Here is a 21,862-nt window from a genome sequence, read left to right on the forward strand (position 1 = left end):
CGCGAGAGATGCGGGGGAGAGAGGAGAGAGAGAGAGAGCAAGAGAGAGAGAGAGAGAGCGCTTTGAGCGAGCGCTCCCTCCACTTTCCAGAGACAACACCCCTCCAGAGTAGGAGGGAGGAGGAGGACGGGGGAGGAGGAGCGTGCCGCGCAGCGAAGTAGGCTCCTCAATTTCCAACTTAGCATCTTGGCATACGCGACTAGATTTTCCCATGCAGGGCAGGCGAAGCCCCCTTAAAAAGTCTGCTTGACGGCCGCAAGCAAAATAGCCAGCCGGGCACCAAAAACAGAGGCGCTGCAAGAACTCCCCCCCCCCCCCGACCCACCAAAAAAAGGGAAAAAAAGAAGAGAACAACTGGAGAAAGGAAAGATTTTTGGGGGGAGGAGGAGGAGGCAGCAGGTCTCCACATACGGCTGTCTCTATGCACCCGTGAGCGGCTGAAGAGGGGAAAAATAAGCAAAAGGGGAGGAAAAAAAAAAGCTCAAAAGTGGAGGGGAAAGAGTGTTAAACTTGCCACAGCTATGGCTTACCCTCAGGGCTACTTGTACCAGCCGTCCGCCTCCCTGGCCCTCTACTCGTGCCCGGCAGCCTACGGCACCAGCGTCATCTCGGGACCCAGGACGGAGGAGCTCGGACGCTCGTCGTCCGGCTCTGCTTTCGCACCCTACGCGGGATCAACCACCGCCTCCACCGCGGCGGCCGCCGCCGCAGCCGCCGCAGCAGCCGCGGCCGCCTTCAGCGGCGCCTCACCCGGCTACAACTCGCACCACTTGCCGTACGGCGCCGACGCGGCGGCGGCTGCGGCAGCCACTTTCACCTCGTACGTGGTGAGTAGACAAATTCTGCTTTGAAAAATATGCTTTCATCGATTAGAAAGGAAGGAAAACTTGTCAAGTGGAAGTCTTTTTATTTTTTTATTTTTTAGTTGATTCTCTGATTTGTGATGGGCAAAACGGGGGCATTCAATAATTAGCATCATTATACTGCATTTTGTCTTCAAAAATGTTATTCGCCCCGGTAAAATGTTCAGCTTTTTATTTTTTTAAAATGTTTTGTATTTTTTGAGCGCTCACTCAGCAAGTGGGCCTGCTTACAACAAGGGCGGACGCGCCATTTAGTTATTAAAAACATAATTGCATATTTGATCGATTTTAAATGTTAAAAAAAACCCGTAATGTAAAAAATGTTTAAAAAAAAATTTGGGTGATGAAAATTAGCGACATGAGACTACATGAATATTTTTCCACGGTGCCATACAGAGCTCCCCCTACGACCACTCGACTGGCATGGCCGGCTCCATCGGGTACCACCCGTACGCAGCGCCACTGGGCTCGTACCCGTACGGCGACCCGGCCTACCGCAAGAACGCCACGCGCGACGCCACCGCCACCCTCAAGGCCTGGCTCAACGAGCACCGCAAGAACCCGTACCCAACCAAAGGCGAGAAAATCATGCTGGCCATCATCACGAAGATGACCCTGACCCAGGTCTCCACCTGGTTCGCCAACGCCCGCAGGAGGCTCAAGAAGGAGAACAAGATGACGTGGACGCCGCGCAACCGCAGCGAGGACGAGGAGGAGGACGAGAACATCGACCTGGAGAAGAACGACGACGACGATGTGACCCCTAATAATAATAATAACAATAACAACTTCAAACCCACCGGAGACAAGACTCAAGAATCCTCGGATACGGAAGCAGGTCGGTGGTGCAAGCATGCGGAGAATGAAAGGGGGTTGGAAAGAGAAAAAAAAAAGCCATCAAATTTTCATCGCGGTCGTTTCTACTCAGGGTGCAAAATTGATTGCTGGTTAATGGCGGTGTATTATTTATAATGGGACAATCGCTTTAAATAATAATCACCTTGAATTGCCCTCGTTTGACTTGCCAGTGGATGAAACTGCTGCTCGTGCAAAGTGTTTAGCACGCCATTTATCTCTAAATGCATAAATAGAAATGCGGATTTCCCGCATTGAAATTAAAAAAAAGTTAATTTTTTGTGACACTATAAAGTTATTTTTTTATAATAGTTTAGGTTGAAACGTGCATCTAAAGACCTCGTTTGCCCTGCCCGCAGATGCCAAAGCTCTGCACCCAGCGGACGTGGGTTGCGATCGCTTCAAGGAGGACCCCTCGCACCTCAAGGACGCGGACCCCCTCCTGAGCGACTCCGAGTCCAAAGAACAGGAGGACTCGCAGGAGCGGACTACGGGCTTGTTGTTGGATTCTTCTTCTTCAGCCTGCGGCGGTAAGCCGACCACGTTATCCCCACGCTCGGCGGGGGCCCCCTCGTCGGACCTGAGCCACGCGCCCACTTCCGTTATCCACTCGCCCCCTTCGGCCCCCAAACCTAAACTGTGGTCCCTTGCGGAAATCGCCACCTCATCGGATCGCTGCAGAAGCAGCGGGGACACGCAGCAAGTCCAGCGGGGCGAGCAGCAGTCTTGCCCGGTCGTCATGGGCCCCGCGTCGGGCTCCCCTTCCCGGTCCTCCCCCGGCGTTCTCTCGCGGCCCCTCTATTACGCGTCGCCCTTCTACCCCGGCTACACGAACTACCACGGGGCCACTTTCGGACACCTCCACGGCTCCGGCCCCAGCAGCACCCCCTCCTCCACGGCGCACTTCAATGGATTAAACCAGACTGTGTTAAGTAGAGCCGAAGCTTTGGTGAGGGAGAGCCACAGAGTGAGGGGCCAAACGCAGGTAGAGCTTTGTAAAGACCCCTCTAACGAACTGAAGAAAGGTATGTCGAACATTTAACAGCTCCGACATAAAAAAGGACTTCTTTTTAATTTATTTGAAAAAAAAACCAACAAAAACAATCCAACATCTGAGCATTATATTCGCCCTCATTGAAGAAAAAAAATGTTTAGTTTCTCAACGAGTGTAAATGAGAATGGTCTTCAGGCTTCAGACGGTTATTTGTATTAAACATGTATATTTAATGTAGCTCTTTTGTATTTAAGAAAATGGACGACACGCTATCTTTGAAGTAAATTATGGAGAGAGAAAAAAACTATATAAATATATTTGTGCAGCGGTTATTTTGTGGGTGGAAATGTGTTTGTATAAAACAATAACAACAAAAGAGAGGGGGGCAGTGTGAAACTTGGCGTCCGCCTCGAATTCTATGACACTCGAGGGGGGGTATCAGAAAAAAGCCAACAGTTACAGATAAAAATAACATTGAAAGACTCCAGTTTGAGCAGGGAAGATTTTTTTCTTTTAAATCACACCAGAAGTATCTAATCCATTCTTATTAAAAGTTTCCCATAATAATAAGGCGTTTTAAAGCCAATTACCTGGCTTGTTTTATGCGGTACAATCAGGTGGCGGATCGAAGTAATGAGCTCGATTTTATGCTGAATTTAGACCTCATTACATTTGCAAAGGGTGCCTGCTTAAAGAGAGAGAGAGAGGGAGAGAGAGAGAGAGAGAGAAAGAGAGACATGTGCATTCACAGCATAGTGGCCCCATTAATTCAAGGCGAAGGGACACACTCGCTATTTTTAATGGCTGTTTGGACACACGCACCACACACACACACACGCACACACACACACGCGCGCGCGCTTGCGAGTGGGAGGAAAAGTCGGTGGGTGGGTGCTTGTTTGTCATGCGTGTCGTGGAAACTCTTCCAACTTCCGCAGGTAGGTGTCACACTTGCTCCTTCCTGATTTCACAACAGGAGGCCCCAAAGGTTCTGGTTCTGTTGGTGCTGCTTCTGCTACGGCATCGGGGTCACACACCGCGCTGTATAATAATAATAATAATAATAATAATAATAATAATAATAATTCAGACAACTTTGACGGGAGATTTTAAAGTGCGGTATACAGTAGCACAATAATAAGCAGTTAAGAGACTTATATGACAACTCCGAAAAGATACTTACATGAGAATCTTAAAATGAATAATTGAAGGGAATACAATTGCAAACTATAAAACAATTGTAACAACATAAAAATACATATATTTGATTTATAAATGCATATTTTTTTATTTTTTTCGTCATTCGTTTTTGATTTTTTTTTCAGAATTGTGCACCCTTGTGGTGCATCACCCCCCCCCCCCAAATAAAAAAAAAAGAAAGCAAAACACACTTAAACACTTCACATTTTTGGAAGTCTCGCAATATTTGGGCCTCGTGTACAGCATAAACTGACAGGGTTTAAGATAAGACAAGATAAGATAACCTTTATTTGTCCCACACTGGGGAAATTTGCAGAGAAATAACAACTCTGCAAATCTCTCTATATATAATAACCTTTAAAACTATAGTTTAAAAAAAACATCTAATTTTGTATTCTTGTTTGTGGCAGTAAAAGTATGCAGGCCAAAAAGCCTAAACTGCCACGCCTCCAGAACAAACGCACCCGTTAATAAATTCGTTTTTTCAGTAAATATTTAAAGGACACAACCATTAATGTAATCATTATCCCAAAAAATATTTTCTTGAAATTTTCCCCCCGGGCCTTTCACGTGTCACAGGTTGGCGCGCACACACACAAACGCGAACACATCAACGCGTAATGATGTGTGTATTCTGCCGATTCCCAGAGGGGGTTCAACTGTTCTATGTCATGTGTTCTAATTCATCATCGTCATTATTATTATTATGTATTTAATTACCGTTTTTTTAAATTTTACGGATAATAACTGCTGCATTTGTTTCTTTTTTTTTTTGCAGTGGCAAATCATGTTCCGCTGGGGGTTAGCTCCACGCCCTCCGTCAGATGTGAATAAATCACATGATGAGAGGGGTGGAGGGAGGCAGCCTGACGCTTACGTGTCAAATGGGTTTGCGTTCATCTGTGTGTTTAGGTTAGAAGACTCCAAAAGTGTCAAAGAGGGGATTCGCCCCCCCCCCGCCCCCCCAAATAGGCATTATTATAATTATTATCATTATCCCTTTGCTCGGTTTGTGTTGTGCTGTGTACATTTTCTTACTTAACAATATGAAATAATTCCTGGAAAAAAACAACTCAAACTTAATCTAATTTGAATAATATGAAAATCAAGTTTATACAGTCATTTTCAAATTAAAGTGAAGGTTAAAAACAGCTGGAATGTTAGTATATGGATTGACATTCATAATGAAAAAGAAGGAAAATCCAAAGTCTAATGTTGCCCTCATCTTTCATCTTTTATTAGCTCCTGTTATTATCTTTGCCGCGCACACCATGTACTCTATGACTAAAACACCAAATATTACCTCGGAAATGACATTAACATGCCCTGAATACCAACGATATTAGAAATTCTCATATTTCACAATAGATCACGATTTGATTGTCAATAAGTCTTTATCAAAAGGATTGGCTGGTCAAAATTGTAACTTACATGACATGACTTAAAATAATAATAAAAATAATACTACTAATAATCATTTCAATACCATTCATAATCACAGTAGTTATGGTGGCTTTTACGCTTAGCCTGTCCTTCTGCTTGCTGGTGGTGCTTGCTTTTCTCCCAGGTTCCACAAATATGCACAGTAGCTTCATTGAAGCCTTTCAATTTCTCATATAGGTGTGAATGGTTGTCTGTCTATGCGCCGCGTGATTGATGGCCGACTAGTCCCAGGTGTACCCTGCTTCCCTCATCAAAATGTCAACTCACCTGTGACCTTAATAAGGACAAACAGTGTAGAAAATGGATGGATTTTTCTTCCAATTCATCACTTTCATTGCCTTTTTCCCCTCCATAATTAAATCACATGGCCTTAATGTGAGGCCATTTAGGTTTGAACTGAAATCAGGAAACGTGCTTTAATAGAACCGTGAAACTTGTTGATGGAACAAAAGACAAAAGGACTGCCAACTGCGAGCATGCACATCGGGGTGAAACGCGGGCGAAATGACACAACGGATTACTCATTGACACAAGTGTTGCCAAAGGAGGATTGAAATAGTGTCGAAATGGTTGCCTTTCTGAGTGGAAAGCCTTCAGGTTTGATTTTCAAGAATTCAAGTGTTCCTCTTTCATTTCTGGAGCTGTACCAAGAAGAAGGTGAATTAAGGAACTCGGAATTGCAGTTTTTTGGGGCATTGGCCGCGTGAGGGGTAAAAGGTGAAGGCAAAAGGTTAGTAGCAGCACATATCCACAGAGACAAAAAAGAATATTCACACCCGTGCACAGCTATTGACAATTTAGAGTTTCCAAAGAACACGCAAGGATGCAAACTCCAAACAGGAAAGCTGGCGCTGACAATCGGACCCCCCAACTTCTGAAATGTGAGGTAGATTTTCTCAGCACTACTTCGCTGGCTTCCTTTTGATAGTCTTTGCGTTTTGTTTATTGGCCATGCTAAAACCAAACAGTTAAAAAAATGTTTGTAAGTGCTTCAAATGAGAAACCGAGGCAGATTTTGGGCACCGCTGATTTAAAACAACTCCACTGCTAATATCAATAACTTTGCCTCTGTTATACACGCACACACTTAAACTGGGGGGGGGGGAGAGAAAAAAAATGAACATGTCAAGTTAAAGTGTGACCATGTTAAGTATGGGTTCGAAAAGCCTCTCGGACATACTGTAAGGCCACCTCAGATAAGGTAGTGAGTGGCAAGGGAGAGAGTGATTTAGCACTTTATATGTTTTTGCCGTTTTCTCTCGCGCTCGCTCACTCGCTTCACTGACTGTTTTTTTCTGATTTCTGCCGAGAGAGCTCCTCTGGGGAGAGATTACACGTGTAATTTTCTCCAGCGAGATGTTTTAAGTGACCTCCCCCTACATAAATAAAACATTTGTATGAGGAGCAAGAGGGAGACGAAGGGGGGAAAAATATTAAGTGAGAGTGATGAACTATGAAGTCCTTTAGGAGGCCAAAGGGGGTCGATTGAGGTGGCGAAACCTGACAGATTCTGTTGCAGTGCCGCTCTTTAGCAATGCGGATTATTGGCTTCACTCGTAAATTACACACAATAGTCTGCATACATCATCATCGTCACCTGACCCGCTTACTCTTTATGAGGCTGCGTTCAGTGGCCACGTTAGCGCCCACGCCGAGGGTTTCTGCCCTGCCCTGAAAGAGGACGAGCAGCAGCAGCAGGAGGAAGAGGCCAATGCCAAAAGCAGCAGGTATGTACACGAATGGTCAAACTCTGATTTCTTTGCATTGGGATCATTGTTGTTATTTGCCATTTGACTTCTCTTTGTCATATTTTTTTTCTTCAAAATGAATGAAGAGTATTGTCATTAACTTTAGACGTGACCCAATTTCAAATTGTGATGAAATGTAACATTGCTGTAACGCTCAAGATGGGCTTTTGAAACTAGCGTCAACGTTGAACTAGTTACGATCCTTTTCGCAATATAAAGGGTGCAGCAACACACATAGACAGACGACATACCAATGTTTTTTATTAACTGGAAAAACAGGTGAATATTATTGCAGCTAGCTGAGTCACAAACTATTCGCTGTTAATTATGAATGGTTACATTATACTACGCCCCGGAGGCCAAAGCACACCGGAAGGAGCACAAAATAATTTTAAAGCATTAAATAATGATGCACAAATAGTTTTTAAAAAAAATGTAGCTTAATTATGTGATTTTTATGTGTTTCTAAAAGTTTCTTAAATACATATTGTGTTGTCTTCGTTTTTTGCGCCCTTCGCTATATTGTACTGGTGTACTGGAGTGGTTAGGACAGAGATGTTCACAAAACTTTCATTGCCACTGCTACTCGATGGTGCAGTTCGTGCCATTTCCTGTAATATACACTTGTGGCGTAAAGCTCAATGAAACAAAGTCTCACTCGATTTCTTGCTCGGTGTCATTTTTGCAAATGTGTATGTCCACTTTAGCCACATTGTATAGAGGAGCCACACATGAATTGGGGCCTTCAACTCCAGTTTAGGGATGACATCAGCGCAACTAAATTGGATGTTAATTGCTTTCCTGTTTGAATTTTTTTTTTTTTAGAAAAAGTCCAACATTTTTGTGTGAATACAGATTTGGACCCAACAAAAATCACACACACATTTATTTTTTTAATGGATCATTCACTTGTGAGAAGGAATAAGAAGATTTTGATTGGTTTGGGTTCTCAGCACGAAAGGTGTTATTATAAACACAATTTGTGAGGAAAATATTAACAAGGCCATTCAAACGAGACCCCTAAAGATGACAATATTAATGCCGCTGATGGAGATTGATGAAGTGTTTTCTTTCGGCCCCCTTCAGAGGGGGTCCGGTGAGGGAGAGATGTTTATTTACATTTGCCCTTTTCAAATGATCCCTTTCTTCTCAACATCTGCTCGACATTAGCACACAGATATGAGTCCTAATGACCGCTGTAATAAAGCCTGACACACGCACAAACACACACAGACTGTGTTGCGGTACCAATGCTCACAGTTCACATGAGACATTGCGTGCTTCTGTACCTTCCACAGCCGGGTTGTACACGCCAGTGGACTTTCTTTCGGTTTTTGGTGTAGTCTGATGGATGCACATGGTCACATATGAAATTGGATCAGCTCCCGAGATGGAGATAAACCGGGCTACACCTTTTTTTTTTTTTTGACTGTCCTCCTCCAAAGTTATTTTGAGCCTTGCTTATGAGGAGGCGGCGAGAATTTAGACCCCTTTGGAGGAGAGCTCCAGGCCAGTCCTTCACGCCCACACAATGAGTGGCGAGGGGGATGCAGGGGTGCGTCAAGGGGCCCCATAAGTGTAATGGCGTCCCGATAGCAATTTGGTAATGTGCTGTCGTGAGATGTCACTCATATGGTGCTCAATCACAAAGTTGATGCGTAGGGGGAAAAAAAATAAAATAAACAAAACCAAAAAACATGCTACGCGCCTCTCAAAGAGCGGGGGCTGAATTGAATGTTCACCCACGCTAATAGATTGTGTGCACTGTTGGCAACCAGTGTAAAAGTGGTGGAGACTGCCATTTTTAAAAGAGGGTTTCGCGCTTTAGCCAACTCTGATGGCTTTCACCATTGAAATTTGGGAAACCACAACAAGGGCCAAAATTTAAAATGATGGAATTGGAGGTTTTAGTGGAAGAGGCAAGCAAACATATTACTGAGTGATAGAAAAGAAATCTATCATCCTGATAACTTGGGGTATACCAGCAACTGGATGAAAAAAAATTCTTTAGTTTCTTGGCACATTGCACATTGCTCGGAAACATTGCTGAAGACATGCCTTGTCATGCTAATTTTTGGTTCTGGCATTTCAACAATGTTCACGTGAACAGAAAAAAAAGAATCTGTTCATTCCAGCCTCTCATTTTCTCTGCACCTCTTCCTCATGGTTACACACAGCAGAGCCATTTACACATTTACATTGCACTGCACCAGATGTAATTGTTAGTGTGCAATTAATACCGATGCAGAGTGGTTCACTTTTTTTTAACACTTGCCAGTTCATGTAGGAAAGCGACATTCATACAATTATTTTTATTTTATTTTTTTACACTTGCACAGTGGTCGGAATGCTAAAAATCACCTGTATAGTTAAAAAGGCTTCACGATGGCAACAGTTGACTCTGGGAAGGATGATTACAATTATATTACCGGTATGTCCTATGGGAATAAACGTTTTACAAAAAAAGGATGAAAAATGGATCATAGTGATTCCACTGTTAAACACAGCCAAATTGAAATGAGATATATTAATGCATATGCCTTTCATGTTCGTGCCCCAGATGATTACAAAAGAAAATTGAAGTGGTGGCTCAACCGTCTTCAGAAAAACAGTGGCTCCAAGCCAGTGGGAGTGTGTTGGCTTGCTGCACCCTGATTAACAGTGTGCTTTACAGCCAATACGTAATCTCATCAGAGGGAGGCTTTAAACAGATAAAGACCACCCCTTACTTGCAATTCCCCCACTCTAACCTACCACCGTTCCCTGATGAGTCCTCCCATCCAACACACCGAAGATCCTGGAAGGAGGCTCAAGACGGATGGGCCCCGAGTCATATACTGACCTGCTTTTTTAATAAAAGGAGACTTTTCTGGTCTGACGGCTGATTTGTTGGTCGTGCATGGAAAGGCCATCTGGATGGGAGTAGGTGAGCATCACCTGCCAATTCTCTTCTTCGATCTTTGGGCGATAGGTGGGTTACATCACAGGACACAGACTGTACAAACAAGCAACCATTCACACATTCACGTTTCCACTATGGACAGTTATGGTCTTCGCTAAACCTAACATGCATGATTTTGGAATGTAGGAGGAAGCCAACAGGCAAAAGCACATGTCAAAAACCTCAAAAAGTCAAAGTGGAGTCAACCAATTCTTATCATCATGCGCTGGCTCATGAATATTCATCAAATATATATATATTTTTTTACATGTGCTTTTTCTTTGGTTTTGTGTGAACAGAATGTTCGACAATTATTATACAGTTAGTAACTTCTTTCATACTTTTATGACGGTAAGAGGTGCCAACATGTTACAGCCGATAACATTTTTGATGCACCAAAAAGCCTTCAACAAATTACAAATTACAACAAATAATTAATCATAATCAATAATGAAATACATCTCTTAAAATATGTTTAAAACGCAATATAGTTTAATGTTTATAGAAAGAACAACACAAAACTAAGACAGGTGGACAGAGTTTTGGTAGGTGCTGCTATTTAGGTTATTGCAATCTGACGTGCTGGTTTTAGTAAAATTGACCATCCTACTGAGTGTCATCACTTTTTTCAAGTGGGGGGGGGGGGTGGATTTCAAGTTAGGATGCACCCGGTGATTAAGTGAGGCCCGGCATGTATTACATCAGAAGCCTCTAATAATTAAATTGGGCACCAAATGACCACTATTGACTGTGGCTCAAGCTAAACATGAGCTTATTTGAAGTCCGAGCAGTTCATTCTGCACTCCAAAGGCTTTTACTTGGGCCTCTTTTGTGGTACACTGAGGAAGAATCCACAATCAATCGGTGAAAGAGATTCAACTTGAGTAAAAACCTCCTCTCTTTGTTATTTGTGTGCGTGTACGTGTGTGTGTGGAGTTCACAGTGAACGCACTTTTAAGTACAGAAAGGTGTGATTTATGGGCTTGTCACGGGAAGCATTGTCGAAGAAAGCAATCAAAAAGCACTTACTCGGCTCCTCTGAAGTGACTGCTTTCTTGCTGGCTAATTTGTGTAACTCCCATGGAGAGGCTGGCAAAGGGTTTGATGAGGCATAAAATGATGATTAATGAATTTATTGGCTCGCCGCTCATCAAGCGCTTGTAGTATATACACTTCTCCGCTCTTTCTTGGGCTTGCTAATGTGGACGGCAAGGCCACAAAAGGGCCAGACGTAAGATAATGTCACTCCGCTCGTCCTCCCTTACCGCTGTTAACCTGATTGATCCGATGGGCATGAGAATGTGGGCAAAGAAAAGCACAATGGGCAGTTTGATGTGACTGTTAGACTGGGAATGTCAGTAAAGTACTCCTAACCCTCTTTCAAAACACTTTTTATTTTGTGTGTGTGTGGTAAACAGATCCATGCTGCTTCCTCCACTAAAACAACCATCCATGGCCTTTTTCCACGCCACTGCTAATTTTAGCGACTCACGTTCGCCATTTAGCCAAGAGACTGAGTAAACAGTATATCATTGACTTGATAGATAGATTCATGTCCTGAGAAATCTCAACTCAACTTGCATATCCAATTGTCCTCATTTAAACGAACTGAACCACCGTGAATTTACCCAGAACCCACAAAAAACAACAACAACCAAGACTTCGATCCAAGTTTTAAATAAAGAGAACGAGCAAAAAACGTAATTCAAGAGAATTTCTCAAAAATAAATTGATGGTGCACTGTATTTCACAAGCGTTGCGCAAATCAATTGAAAAATCTGAAGAAAGGAAATCATAATTACAGCGCATGCACATACTTTTTCATGGCACTGTATTAATGTACAAATATAATACAAAAAAGGAATGATCTACATATAACGTAAATACATCCCAAGCTACAGTACATGAGACAACATATCTTTATGATGTAATTTCAAGGGCCCGATAAGTGCAACACAATATCACTTGTTCAAATGAGTCAACCACGAACTGGAAAAAACAAACATGCTCCGTTGTACAATATGTTCACAAAAATGACTGATAGGGTGGGCAGTGTGTGTGTGTGGGGGAGAGAGAGAGAGCGAGAGAGAGAGAGAGAGAGAGAGAGAGAGAGAGAGAGAGAGAGAGAGAGAGAGAGAGAGAGAAAGTCTCAGTCACGATGGTGTGAAAAGCACTCCTGTATCAATAAAGTTTTCTGAATCTGTATAAATAAGCCCCTCCTGCCCCCCAGAAGCATTGGCATCCTGTTTCCGCCCGATGACACCGTCTCACCTTCTCTCTATTCAAATATGCTTGATTGAGTCCTCGCTTGTTCGCGACTGCAGCTCAACTCAAGAACGCATTGTTGCAACACCACACAAACACACACGCACACACACACACAGACCTCAGTTCACCCCCGCACCACCACATGCACACAAATAACCCCCTCCCCATCATCATCTCCCTTAGAGATCAAATCCCTTTCTTCATTCATTAGGAAGCTCCCTTAAATACATCAAAGAGCTTCTCGGCTGGCACAATAAACCAATAAAAGCAATTATAAACCCATATCTTCCAGGCACTCTTCATCTCTGGGGTGTTCACATTAGATAATGAAAGAGTTTGATGACTTGAGTTTTTTTTTTTTTTTTCCTGAGAAAGCAGCCTATCCTCGGATGTATGCATGCAGCCATAATTTCAAAATAACATGGCAGTATATCATAAGCTGTAAATTTCTGAGTCAAAATTAGAAGCCATAGCCATAAGGAGCCTGAAAATACAGAAGGGGCAAGGAAGAGAGAATGGCAATGCTAAGGTACTGTAAGGAATTATTCCGCTCAACAGTACTCAAGTGCAGAGATACCAAGCGGATATGTGTGGATTTGGGGTCAGAAATGCATTTTTATAGACATATTTTAGGAACACGTGAAATCGATTGTACCAAAACTTGTGAGGTTGAATAAAAATTTTGTGGAAGGATATAAAGTATCTAAAAAAAATTCCCCCAAATTTGGCAATCCTGACCTTCATCATGATGACATTACAAACGCGACTTCAGCTCACAAAGCATCAAAAGTGATTATAGTGTGATTCCTCTTCACAAAAAAAAAAGAAAAAAATGATGAAGAGGAACCCAACAGAATCAGATGTGATATTCTATTACAATGTAGTTAAACATCACAAGTATTTATTTCAACCGAAACTTGTAAAAGGATACTTCAAATAAATAAAAATAAAACGACATGAGTGATGTCACGTAAAACTTTGGCAAAGGTCACAAGACTGTCTGAGTGAGAGACAAAATAATTCATATTGAAATCCTGAAAAAAAGGCTTTCATTCAGAGTCTAAAAAGAAAAAAAAGCCTTGAAAAAAAAAAAAAATATATATATATATATATATATATATATATATATAATATATATATATATATATATATATATATATATATAACTTGTTGTAACTGTCATATGCTTATTTTTGTGCTAGGGTCTTTTTTTAGCCTGGACTTAAATTATCCTCGGAAGAGGATAGTTCGAGTGCGTTTTTTTTTTCCCCTCTCCCTACCCAGCGTCTTCCTTTCTGAATTCTGATTGTAATTTCCCCATTGCGGGACAAATAAAGGATATCTTAATCTTAAATATACTGTATATATATTCATATATAAAACATTTTTGTGTGTGATTCCACCGCAAAAGAATTAAACATGACAATAACCATAGAGGAGGAAATTAAATAGAAATTATATAGAAATGGGCCTGGCTGCTCAATAATACAGTATAAGCGACAAGTAAAGATCAATTTCATACACCAAGTATCTCTCCATTCTTTGCTTCTTTTTATTTTATTTTATTTTTGTAGATCATTTGATATGTTTTTTAAAAAGCTGCTTGTACTCTTTGAAAGATTGATGTACTGTGAGCCACAGCTTCAAAATCCTGAAATAACACGGCCATATATCATAAACCCTGACTGGGAGTCAAAATTAGAAGCTATAGGAATGACGCGGTGCTTCAAGTGTTCCCTGTTAGCGGATGCGTTGGCTCTGATAAGCTTACAGGGGCTGGAAATGAATGTAAAAATAGAATTGAAAAGTGGAATGATTGAGCATATTGCTGTGACGATCCTCTACACTCCAGCATAGGTGTCAAACTCAGGTCCTGGAGGGCCGCTGCCCTGCATGTTTTCCAAGTCTCCCTGTTGCAACACACCTGATTCAAATGATCAGACCATCAGCATTCTCTGCGCAAGCCTGACATTGAACCTGTTCTTTTGAATCATTTTTGATGACTTGATCGATTAGGTGATGGGTAGACCTATACATAAAGATCATGCTAGGTAATTCGTTTTTTAAGATCAGATAAGAGAACATAAATTCGTCTCACAATGCAGAAATTCCCATGATATCATTCTTCTCGTTCTTTGACTAAAAATGAACCAAAATGTGACAACCCATTTCAACCCTCCAATCAAAAATTCCAATGACACCCATATTACCTTTGTACATCTTGCGCATTGATTGTATCCGATCTCACAATAATTTAGCAGGATGCGGGGCAAAATGTAAATGAATATGTTTGCCTCCAAGAGGGACAGCATGGGCATTCAGTTCTGCAAAGTCAGAGAGGACCAGGTCAGTTTTTGTAGAAAGTAATTTATTTTGGAGTACACTTGTATAGGCTAAACAGCGACGGTCATGGGAAACTTCCACGCGAAAACGGGAACCGTTCATAAATCATCGTTCCTATCATTATTGCTGAACAGTTGGAAGCCAAACATGTTTCCACACGGCACACGGTTCAAGTTTGGGCTTGCTGGACAGCCATAAGACAATAACAAGGTGTCTTTCTTTACGCTTTATTTCTGAAGAGATTGAATGGTTTGTTTATTTTAAGGATTTTTGAACAGTTCTTTTTGTTTTGTTTTTTTGCCACCACGGGTATGCACTTGCTTCATGACTGCAAGACTCTGCCGATGTGTATTTTATTTGTCATTTGTTCTTTTAATTAAAGGGATAATAATATGAGCCGGTAGGTTTGAAGTTTGAGTGAAACATAACAAAGAAGGGCTGTAGAGGCACTCAAGCTGTGAAATATTGTCATTTTTACTAGCTACAAAAGTTTGAAGCCCATACAAATTAATTTTGTTTCTCAAAATATATCATGTTATGAGAAGCAGTGCAAATAAACTAATTGAATCCTAATAGTGATTCACTTTTTTTGTGGTTTGCTGCTACTACTGTTACAGTGACAGACTCTTACTTTGAATATGCTGTTGCAACAATTTCTTTGGACTTTGAAATGATTTGCTCCAAAAGCGAACAAACAGTCTTAGATGCAAGCATCAATTCAAGTTGGCCCCCTCCCGGATGCTTGTAAAACCACGACAATGTGTATTTTGTACTCACTCCGCTGTCCCCGAGGACGAGCATAACAACTCTTTGGAGTCCTTGACCGGTTTGACAGACTCTTAAAATGTGCCGACTTCATTAACGGGTCAACCACTTGGGTGCTTGCACTGTCATTAGTAAATACAGGAATATTGACACACGCATATAAAAACCTTATGCACATTATGTCATCGACTTAAACCGTTTTATCTACAAGACGGCGTGGCCATGAGCCGATGCGGGGTCACCCAACCAATTACAAGTGTTCAACCCTGAGCAAGTCAATACCAAGTAAAACACTGATTCATTATCAAAATTGCAGGAGTAAAAAAAAAAAAAAAAAAAAAAAAGGCAAAGTAAAAGGGAAGTTAAAAAAAAAGATTTATGGATTGGCATAATATGCGTACAGTTAGACAGTCCCGATTTGTGTGCATAATTGCTTTAATGTGGGCTATTAGGCCTAAGTGGGTATGATTTTACTGTCTGCCCTACATTCGGGAACATTCGCGCTGTGATCAATACTTATGATTTGTTAGTCAGTGGTCATCGATAGTGCGGGGTGGTCGTTTAAGCATTTGACCTTGTCTCGTTCTTGGGGATATTATCCAAAGGGCATACTGTGGCTGGAGGACAAAGAGGAATGCACACACACACACACACACACAAACACACTTGGTGTCTCCCAATAATGTTAAATGTCTAAAATGACTCTGCGGTCAATCGAATTAATGTTAAGGTAAAACAACTTTAACAACAGTGTATGTTCTGAACTCCTGTTTCCAGGCCTGTCTAGTAATCCATCAATCCATTCATAAATTTCTTTTTTCATATCGCTTACCCTCAAGGGTAAGACGGATCCTATTCCAGCAGACTTTGGGAGAGAGCGGATAAGGTAATCGCGGGGCATATCTGTAGACAACATAAACACCACGGCCATTTCGAGTCTTCAATTCTTCAGGCGGCAGTTCAAACACTACATATACCACCGCCGCTTCAACATTTTCACCGAGCAATCAAGTCTGGGCCACTTGCAGAAAGCGAATGCTAATTGGTTACGCCCCAAAAAATCCACACAGCTCTGCTTACCTTTTGGCTTTGACATTCGTGCTGCAGCATCATACCCATGTGGGATGTGAATGTTTCTGTATTTTAATGTTTCAGAGAGTGAAATTGTTTAAAAGCCAAGCTAATGACAGGTTGAAAAAGTAGGTATAAGAAGTGATTGTGGAAATTAGGAGAAACATTCATCAGAATAGGAATTGGTCGTTTAATTTCACACTTGATCGGTGGACACACTGCTAATAGATTTGGGGTTTTTTTGTGTTTGTTTTGTTGAATAAAACACTGTCAACAATGCCCTTCACCTCGTGTCAAAGTGACACAATCATAACACACTAAGCTTGAATGATGTAAACAAAATACCGCTCTGTGGAAACAGAAATTCAAGAGACGTTATCATGCGCTGTAATCTTGAGTAAAGTTTTGTGTTTTGGCAACAGACAAACATGACACGTGATCTCCGCCCTCCCGAATCAAAGAGCAATGATGTTTCAAACGAGAAGAGGGGTCTGTTTTTGATTCGTGTGTGGTGTCATGTCTTTTTTTGTTTTTGTTTTACAGGCGGCGATCTTCACGCTGCCTGGATTAACCCAAATAAAAGCAAAACAAAAAAATTGAGTATCAAACATTACAGGAAATATTGGATCATCAAATAATGCCGAAATGTTTTGGATTTTGCATCAAAGTTGCAATTGTAATATGTTATGCTATCATGTTATGCTATATGTATTGGTAGGGAACCCACCACTGAAAAAACTAAATCGAAAGCAAACAAACAAACAAAGTCTTGATCAGATCAAATTCAAAGTAACAACAAAACAACAGGAACTAAAACAACACCACAAGAAACAAAAGATGACTTCATCACAAGCAAAACAATCCTACCTGGACTGGCAGAACCTACTGGAACTAAATACAGGCAAACTAACGAGACAACAAGGAACACCTGGACAAGACTCAAAGGATTGCAGGAGCTGATTGGTTGACACAAGGGACCCAGATAACAGCATGTGGACAAAACCAAACGAGGAAGGCAAGCACATGAGGAAACAAAAACAAAATGTAATCAAAACAAAAACAAAATCATGACAATCATGAATGTGCAATGAATATATTTTTCATCTGCCGGCAAAAGGGATGGCGTGAGTAATGCATTTTCAAATTATTCATCATTTGGAAAGTGGCTGAAATCTATCTATCTATCTATCTATCTATCTATCTATCTATCTATCTATCTATCTATCTATCTATCTATCTATCTATCTATCTATCTATCTATCTATCTATCTATCTATCTATCTATCTATCTATCTAGTTTTAAAAGTTTTTCCAAAGCATTTGTTTTTGAGCAATTTCTCCAGCTTTGGCAATGACTTTCAAATAAGGCATTGATGAGACAAGTGTGACTATAAACTGGTAAGACTGTCAAAAGAGGTTCACACACACGCGCACACACACACACACACACACACACACACACACACCCTGGACTGGTCACCAGCCAATCGCAGGGCACATAGACCAAAAGACAGTTACGTGTCATTAACGAATTTAAATTAACATGCATGTTTTCAGAATGCGGGAAGAAGCCGACATACCTGGAGAAAGCCACGACTATGCTGCACTGACTTTTGTATGTTCTTTTAATAGTGAGTGGATGCTGCATCTCTCTTCTGCATGCATTCCTTTGGCTCGGTATTCTCTCTACTTCAACCGCAAGGCCGAGCAAGACACAACACAGGAAACCATCACGTGCGACCGACCACATTCCAACACTCTTAAAACTGCTAGGTCTAAAACTGCCCAATTGGGGTCAAAATTGGACCCACCCACTAACTTGGATCAATTGAACATAACTTCTTGGGTTGTTGTTTTTTTTGCACAAAACAACCCAAACGTTGAATCAAACAGACCCCAAATGAATGGATCGGTTCAAATTTTAACAGCAGTTTGAAGTGTGTCTGTATGTAGTGTGCCACGGCATCCACTTGGATGTAAACTCATATTGTGGGACATGACTCCAGCTCATTTGGTCTTTACAGTAAATAAAGGGAGGGGGAGGAAAAAAAACGTTCAACTCCTCTACTATCATCAGAGGTTTCGCGATAAAAGTTAGACGGTTGTGAATGTCAATTTTCTCGTTTTGCTTGATCCAACACAAACCGCACAAAGGAAAGCCTCCCAACTCTTCAGACCCCCCCGGCCCCCAACCCCCGCTCACACAGTGAACAAAGCAGCGGTGTGCCAAGGATTACACTGTAAAATATGCATCTCTCGATGAAATATGCATACTGCCGTGTGTCATCAATGACACGCCTTCTACAAAGGCTAGACCACATAGGCAGGGAACGCTTGTTTCTGTTTCGACTCCCGTGACATTAATGGCTGTAGACATATGAAACGGCTCATCGGTGGGAGTGATTAAGCTTGGCACGGCTGCATTTGTTTTCTACACTCAAGCATTTGTTTGCTTTATTACAGTTAACTCCAAGAATGGGTATAATAGAGCATGCAGCAAATTGGAGGCCTCAGTGCCCCAAGCGGCATTGTTTTTGTGTGAAATGCCCCAAATATCTGCGGCAAATAACAGTGTTTGCCTATGGATGTGAGCCTAATCGACTCAATCATGGTGGTTTGACGAGGGAATGTTTTCAAGTTTTAACCAGGTCGGTTCCAGCGTTCCACCAGTGATCGAAAGGCAGAGAGGCCACTGCTCAGTCACTGAAGTGAAAGAGGGGCATGTGGGTATATCGACAAAATGTGGAAGTTCTAAAGTCACGATGGACTTCTGCTAAACCCTCCAAAAAAACCAATATGACTCTGTATTTGAATGAGGTCATAGAGTTTATAAATGTCACAAACATATCTGTACTTGCATGGGGTTTCTATGGGTAACGGTCATCACAAACTTCAGCAAACTATCTATCTATCCATCGAGTGAGCTAGCTAGCGAGCTAGCTAGCTGCTTTGTAACTCTGTATGAAAATGGAAAGTTACGGCAATGTTGAAACATAAAGGAAACATCACCCTTTCGGGTACCCAAAGAAGAGCGCTGTATCAAATGTGGACATCGTGAACCAGGTTTACCCTTCAAGTCTTGTTTTGTGTCTGTTCATTACAAGAGCCTAAGGCAACAAACAGCGTCAGCAGATAATATCGCTGTGACTCCCACAATCGGCATTAGGACTTTGACAAAAGTGAAGTACAAGAGGGTTCAAGCAGATGGAAACTGTGCTCTTGTTCCTTCTTGCCGCCTGGCTTCAGGTCTCAGGTTTCTGCTTCTCTTAGAAGGTGAGTGTTACCTTCATGGACCAGCTAAAAGGGGCCCTTGTCCGGAGGCCCATCTGTCCTGTCAGAGACTCCACAGTCGAGAGAGGTGCCTGGACGATTTAGTGGAGTCTTGTTGGTTGGATACACAATAGAAATTGATGGTGGTCGAAATTATCTTGATCAACTGTACAGACACACACACACACACACACACACACACACACACACACACACACGCACACAAAAGTTGTAAAAATTGTAAAATGTTGGAATATGCAAATATATAAGACTTACATTTTGATCTTAAGTGGCATGTACAGGTTATGGAAAATATACGGTCAGTGGCTAGCTAACAATTAGCATGACAAGCTCATGTGAAGTCAGTGGGAATGGAAAGTAAAATATTAACATAATCATTCATTCATTCATTCATTCATTCATTCATTCATCTTCCGAGCCGCTTGATCCTCACTAGGGTCGCGGGGGGTGCTGGAGCCTATCTGTGCAAAATATTCTTTAATAGAAGCAGCACTTTTAATTCCAGGTGGCACATACTTGAAGTATATTTCCAGTATTAGCAGCCTAGCCAAGTATCTTTCTTGGTACTTCATGGTAGCTGTCGGTAAGTATTTTCTTACAATCACCTTTTCAGAATTACTACTGCAGAACTATATTTGACAAAAGGGGTTCAGATATTCCCAATTAAGATTGTTATTTTTCCCTGAACATACAGTAACCCCGGTTTATCAGCATGAAAATCTCACCTATGGAGATTTTGGAAACAAAAAGCAGTCTGTTGTTTTGTCTCAATGTTTGAAACGTCAATTTCCGGAATTATGATTGCAGTACTGTGTTCGTATAGGTAAGTGATCGAATATGCAACGTTGCGATTTATCATACAAATTTGAGTCAAATTGTCGACTTAACCCGGGGCCCCGCACATTGAACACATTGCGACAAGTCACTCCAATCATGAACCTATCCTTTAATTCAATGGGATTGTGTTTGGGAAAAGACAACAAACATCTGTTGCAGCAGTGTTAACTTTGAGTTGGGTCTTCACAGGCTATTTCCTACACAAGTGGTGTTATGCCCCATGGTGTAGTCCCAGAATCACCAGGGAGGCCTTTATACAACCACCCAACTCCATCTGTGTCCTCTGGAACTTGAATCATGACAGGAGGTTATAAATACAGATGTAATTTTCCCCCTTCAAAGCAGACCATTAAAAAAAATGAATAAAAGCAAAGTAAGAAAACAGAGTGACCGCAGCATTTACACAGAGCTGCCACAACAGAGGCCAACGGTGGCCACGCTTACACTTACAACTCTTTTGGCATTAAGGCTTTGAAAAGGCAGTTTAGACTCTCCAAATGCGCGGGCATAGTAGTCTTTTAAACATTTAAGCATATCCACATGTATTCATGAGAAGTGCAATAATAAATGGCAACCGGCGCAAGGGGCAGAAAACAAACCCACAGATAGACACAATCCATTACGTCCCATTCTTGTTTATTGACTATACCCGTAAAAAAAAAAAAAAAGACAGTTTGTATATCTTATACGCCATTTTGTGAATTAGTTTTTTAGCCGCAGACAATGATGACATGTCCCCTTTAAACAGCCCCCTTCTGCTGCATGTATGACTCAATGATAATTACAGTATTGAGCGTTTTAAAGAGGGCCATAATTACGATAATCTAAGCTTTCATTCTCGGGGAGTTTATGTCCTCCTCCACCTTTCTTTCCTTCTCTCCATCTTTCTTCCCCACTGACAGCTGCGTTTCCCGGGACGTAATTTTTCTCTCTCTCCCTCCCTTCAGACTATAATCTATTGCCGTCCTCTCGGTGCTTACATGTAGCTACACGGTGAGTCAGTGCTGTAATTCCATCATTAGCTGCATGATGTGAGTGCTGTCTTTAAAGTGCCAGCTTTGGCGTGACCCCCGCAGGGGCCAGATTGTGGCTTTGACTGATGCCAGTCTATACCCGCCACGCGTCATCTCGGCAATAATCTAATAATAAGCTTTGGGTCCGGCTCTGTTAGGACCTGCCCGGCCTTAAAGGGGGGTCCTGCGGCTATTGATGTGTATGGCAACACATTTTATTGCTTTGGGAA

General features: G+C 41.7%; 1 protein-coding gene and 1 long non-coding RNA gene across 2 annotated transcripts; one reads left to right on the forward strand and one right to left on the reverse strand.

Moving 5' to 3' along the window:
* Positions 1 to 112: 112 nt before the first annotated feature.
* On the forward strand, positions 113 to 3,044 carry irx5a (iroquois homeobox 5a). Its single transcript, XM_052064366.1, has 3 exons — positions 113 to 827; positions 1,260 to 1,701; positions 2,078 to 3,044. Exons 1-3 carry the CDS (start codon positions 522 to 524, stop codon positions 2,758 to 2,760), a joined length of 1,431 nt encoding a protein of 476 aa, XP_051920326.1. The 5' UTR covers positions 113 to 521; the 3' UTR covers positions 2,761 to 3,044.
* A 191-nt stretch (positions 3,045 to 3,235) lies between these two features.
* On the reverse strand, positions 3,236 to 10,058 carry LOC127600091 (uncharacterized). The gene is made up of 2 exons (XR_007962269.1): positions 9,946 to 10,058; positions 3,236 to 3,753 (listed from the first exon to the last, which is right to left on the reverse strand). It is a non-coding gene; the product is annotated as an uncharacterized LOC127600091 (long non-coding RNA).
* Between the last annotated feature and the right edge of the window lie 11,804 nt (positions 10,059 to 21,862).

Source organism: Hippocampus zosterae, chromosome 4 (assembly GCF_025434085.1).
Source record: "Hippocampus zosterae strain Florida chromosome 4, ASM2543408v3, whole genome shotgun sequence".
Taxonomy (NCBI): Eukaryota; Metazoa; Chordata; class Actinopteri; order Syngnathiformes; family Syngnathidae; genus Hippocampus; species Hippocampus zosterae.

Bases quoted from the DNA above. Each gene is read 5' to 3' on its own strand.
- irx5a (XM_052064366.1), top strand. From the start codon at position 522: ATGGCTTACCCTCAGGGCTACTTGTACCAGCCGTCCGCCTCCCTGGCC. The intron at 828-1,259 runs GTGAGTAGACAA...GGTGCCATACAG, and splicing joins CCACTTTCACCTCGTACGTG to AGCTCCCCCTACGACCACTC. The intron at 1,702-2,077 runs GTCGGTGGTGCA...CCCTGCCCGCAG, and splicing joins ATCCTCGGATACGGAAGCAG to ATGCCAAAGCTCTGCACCCA.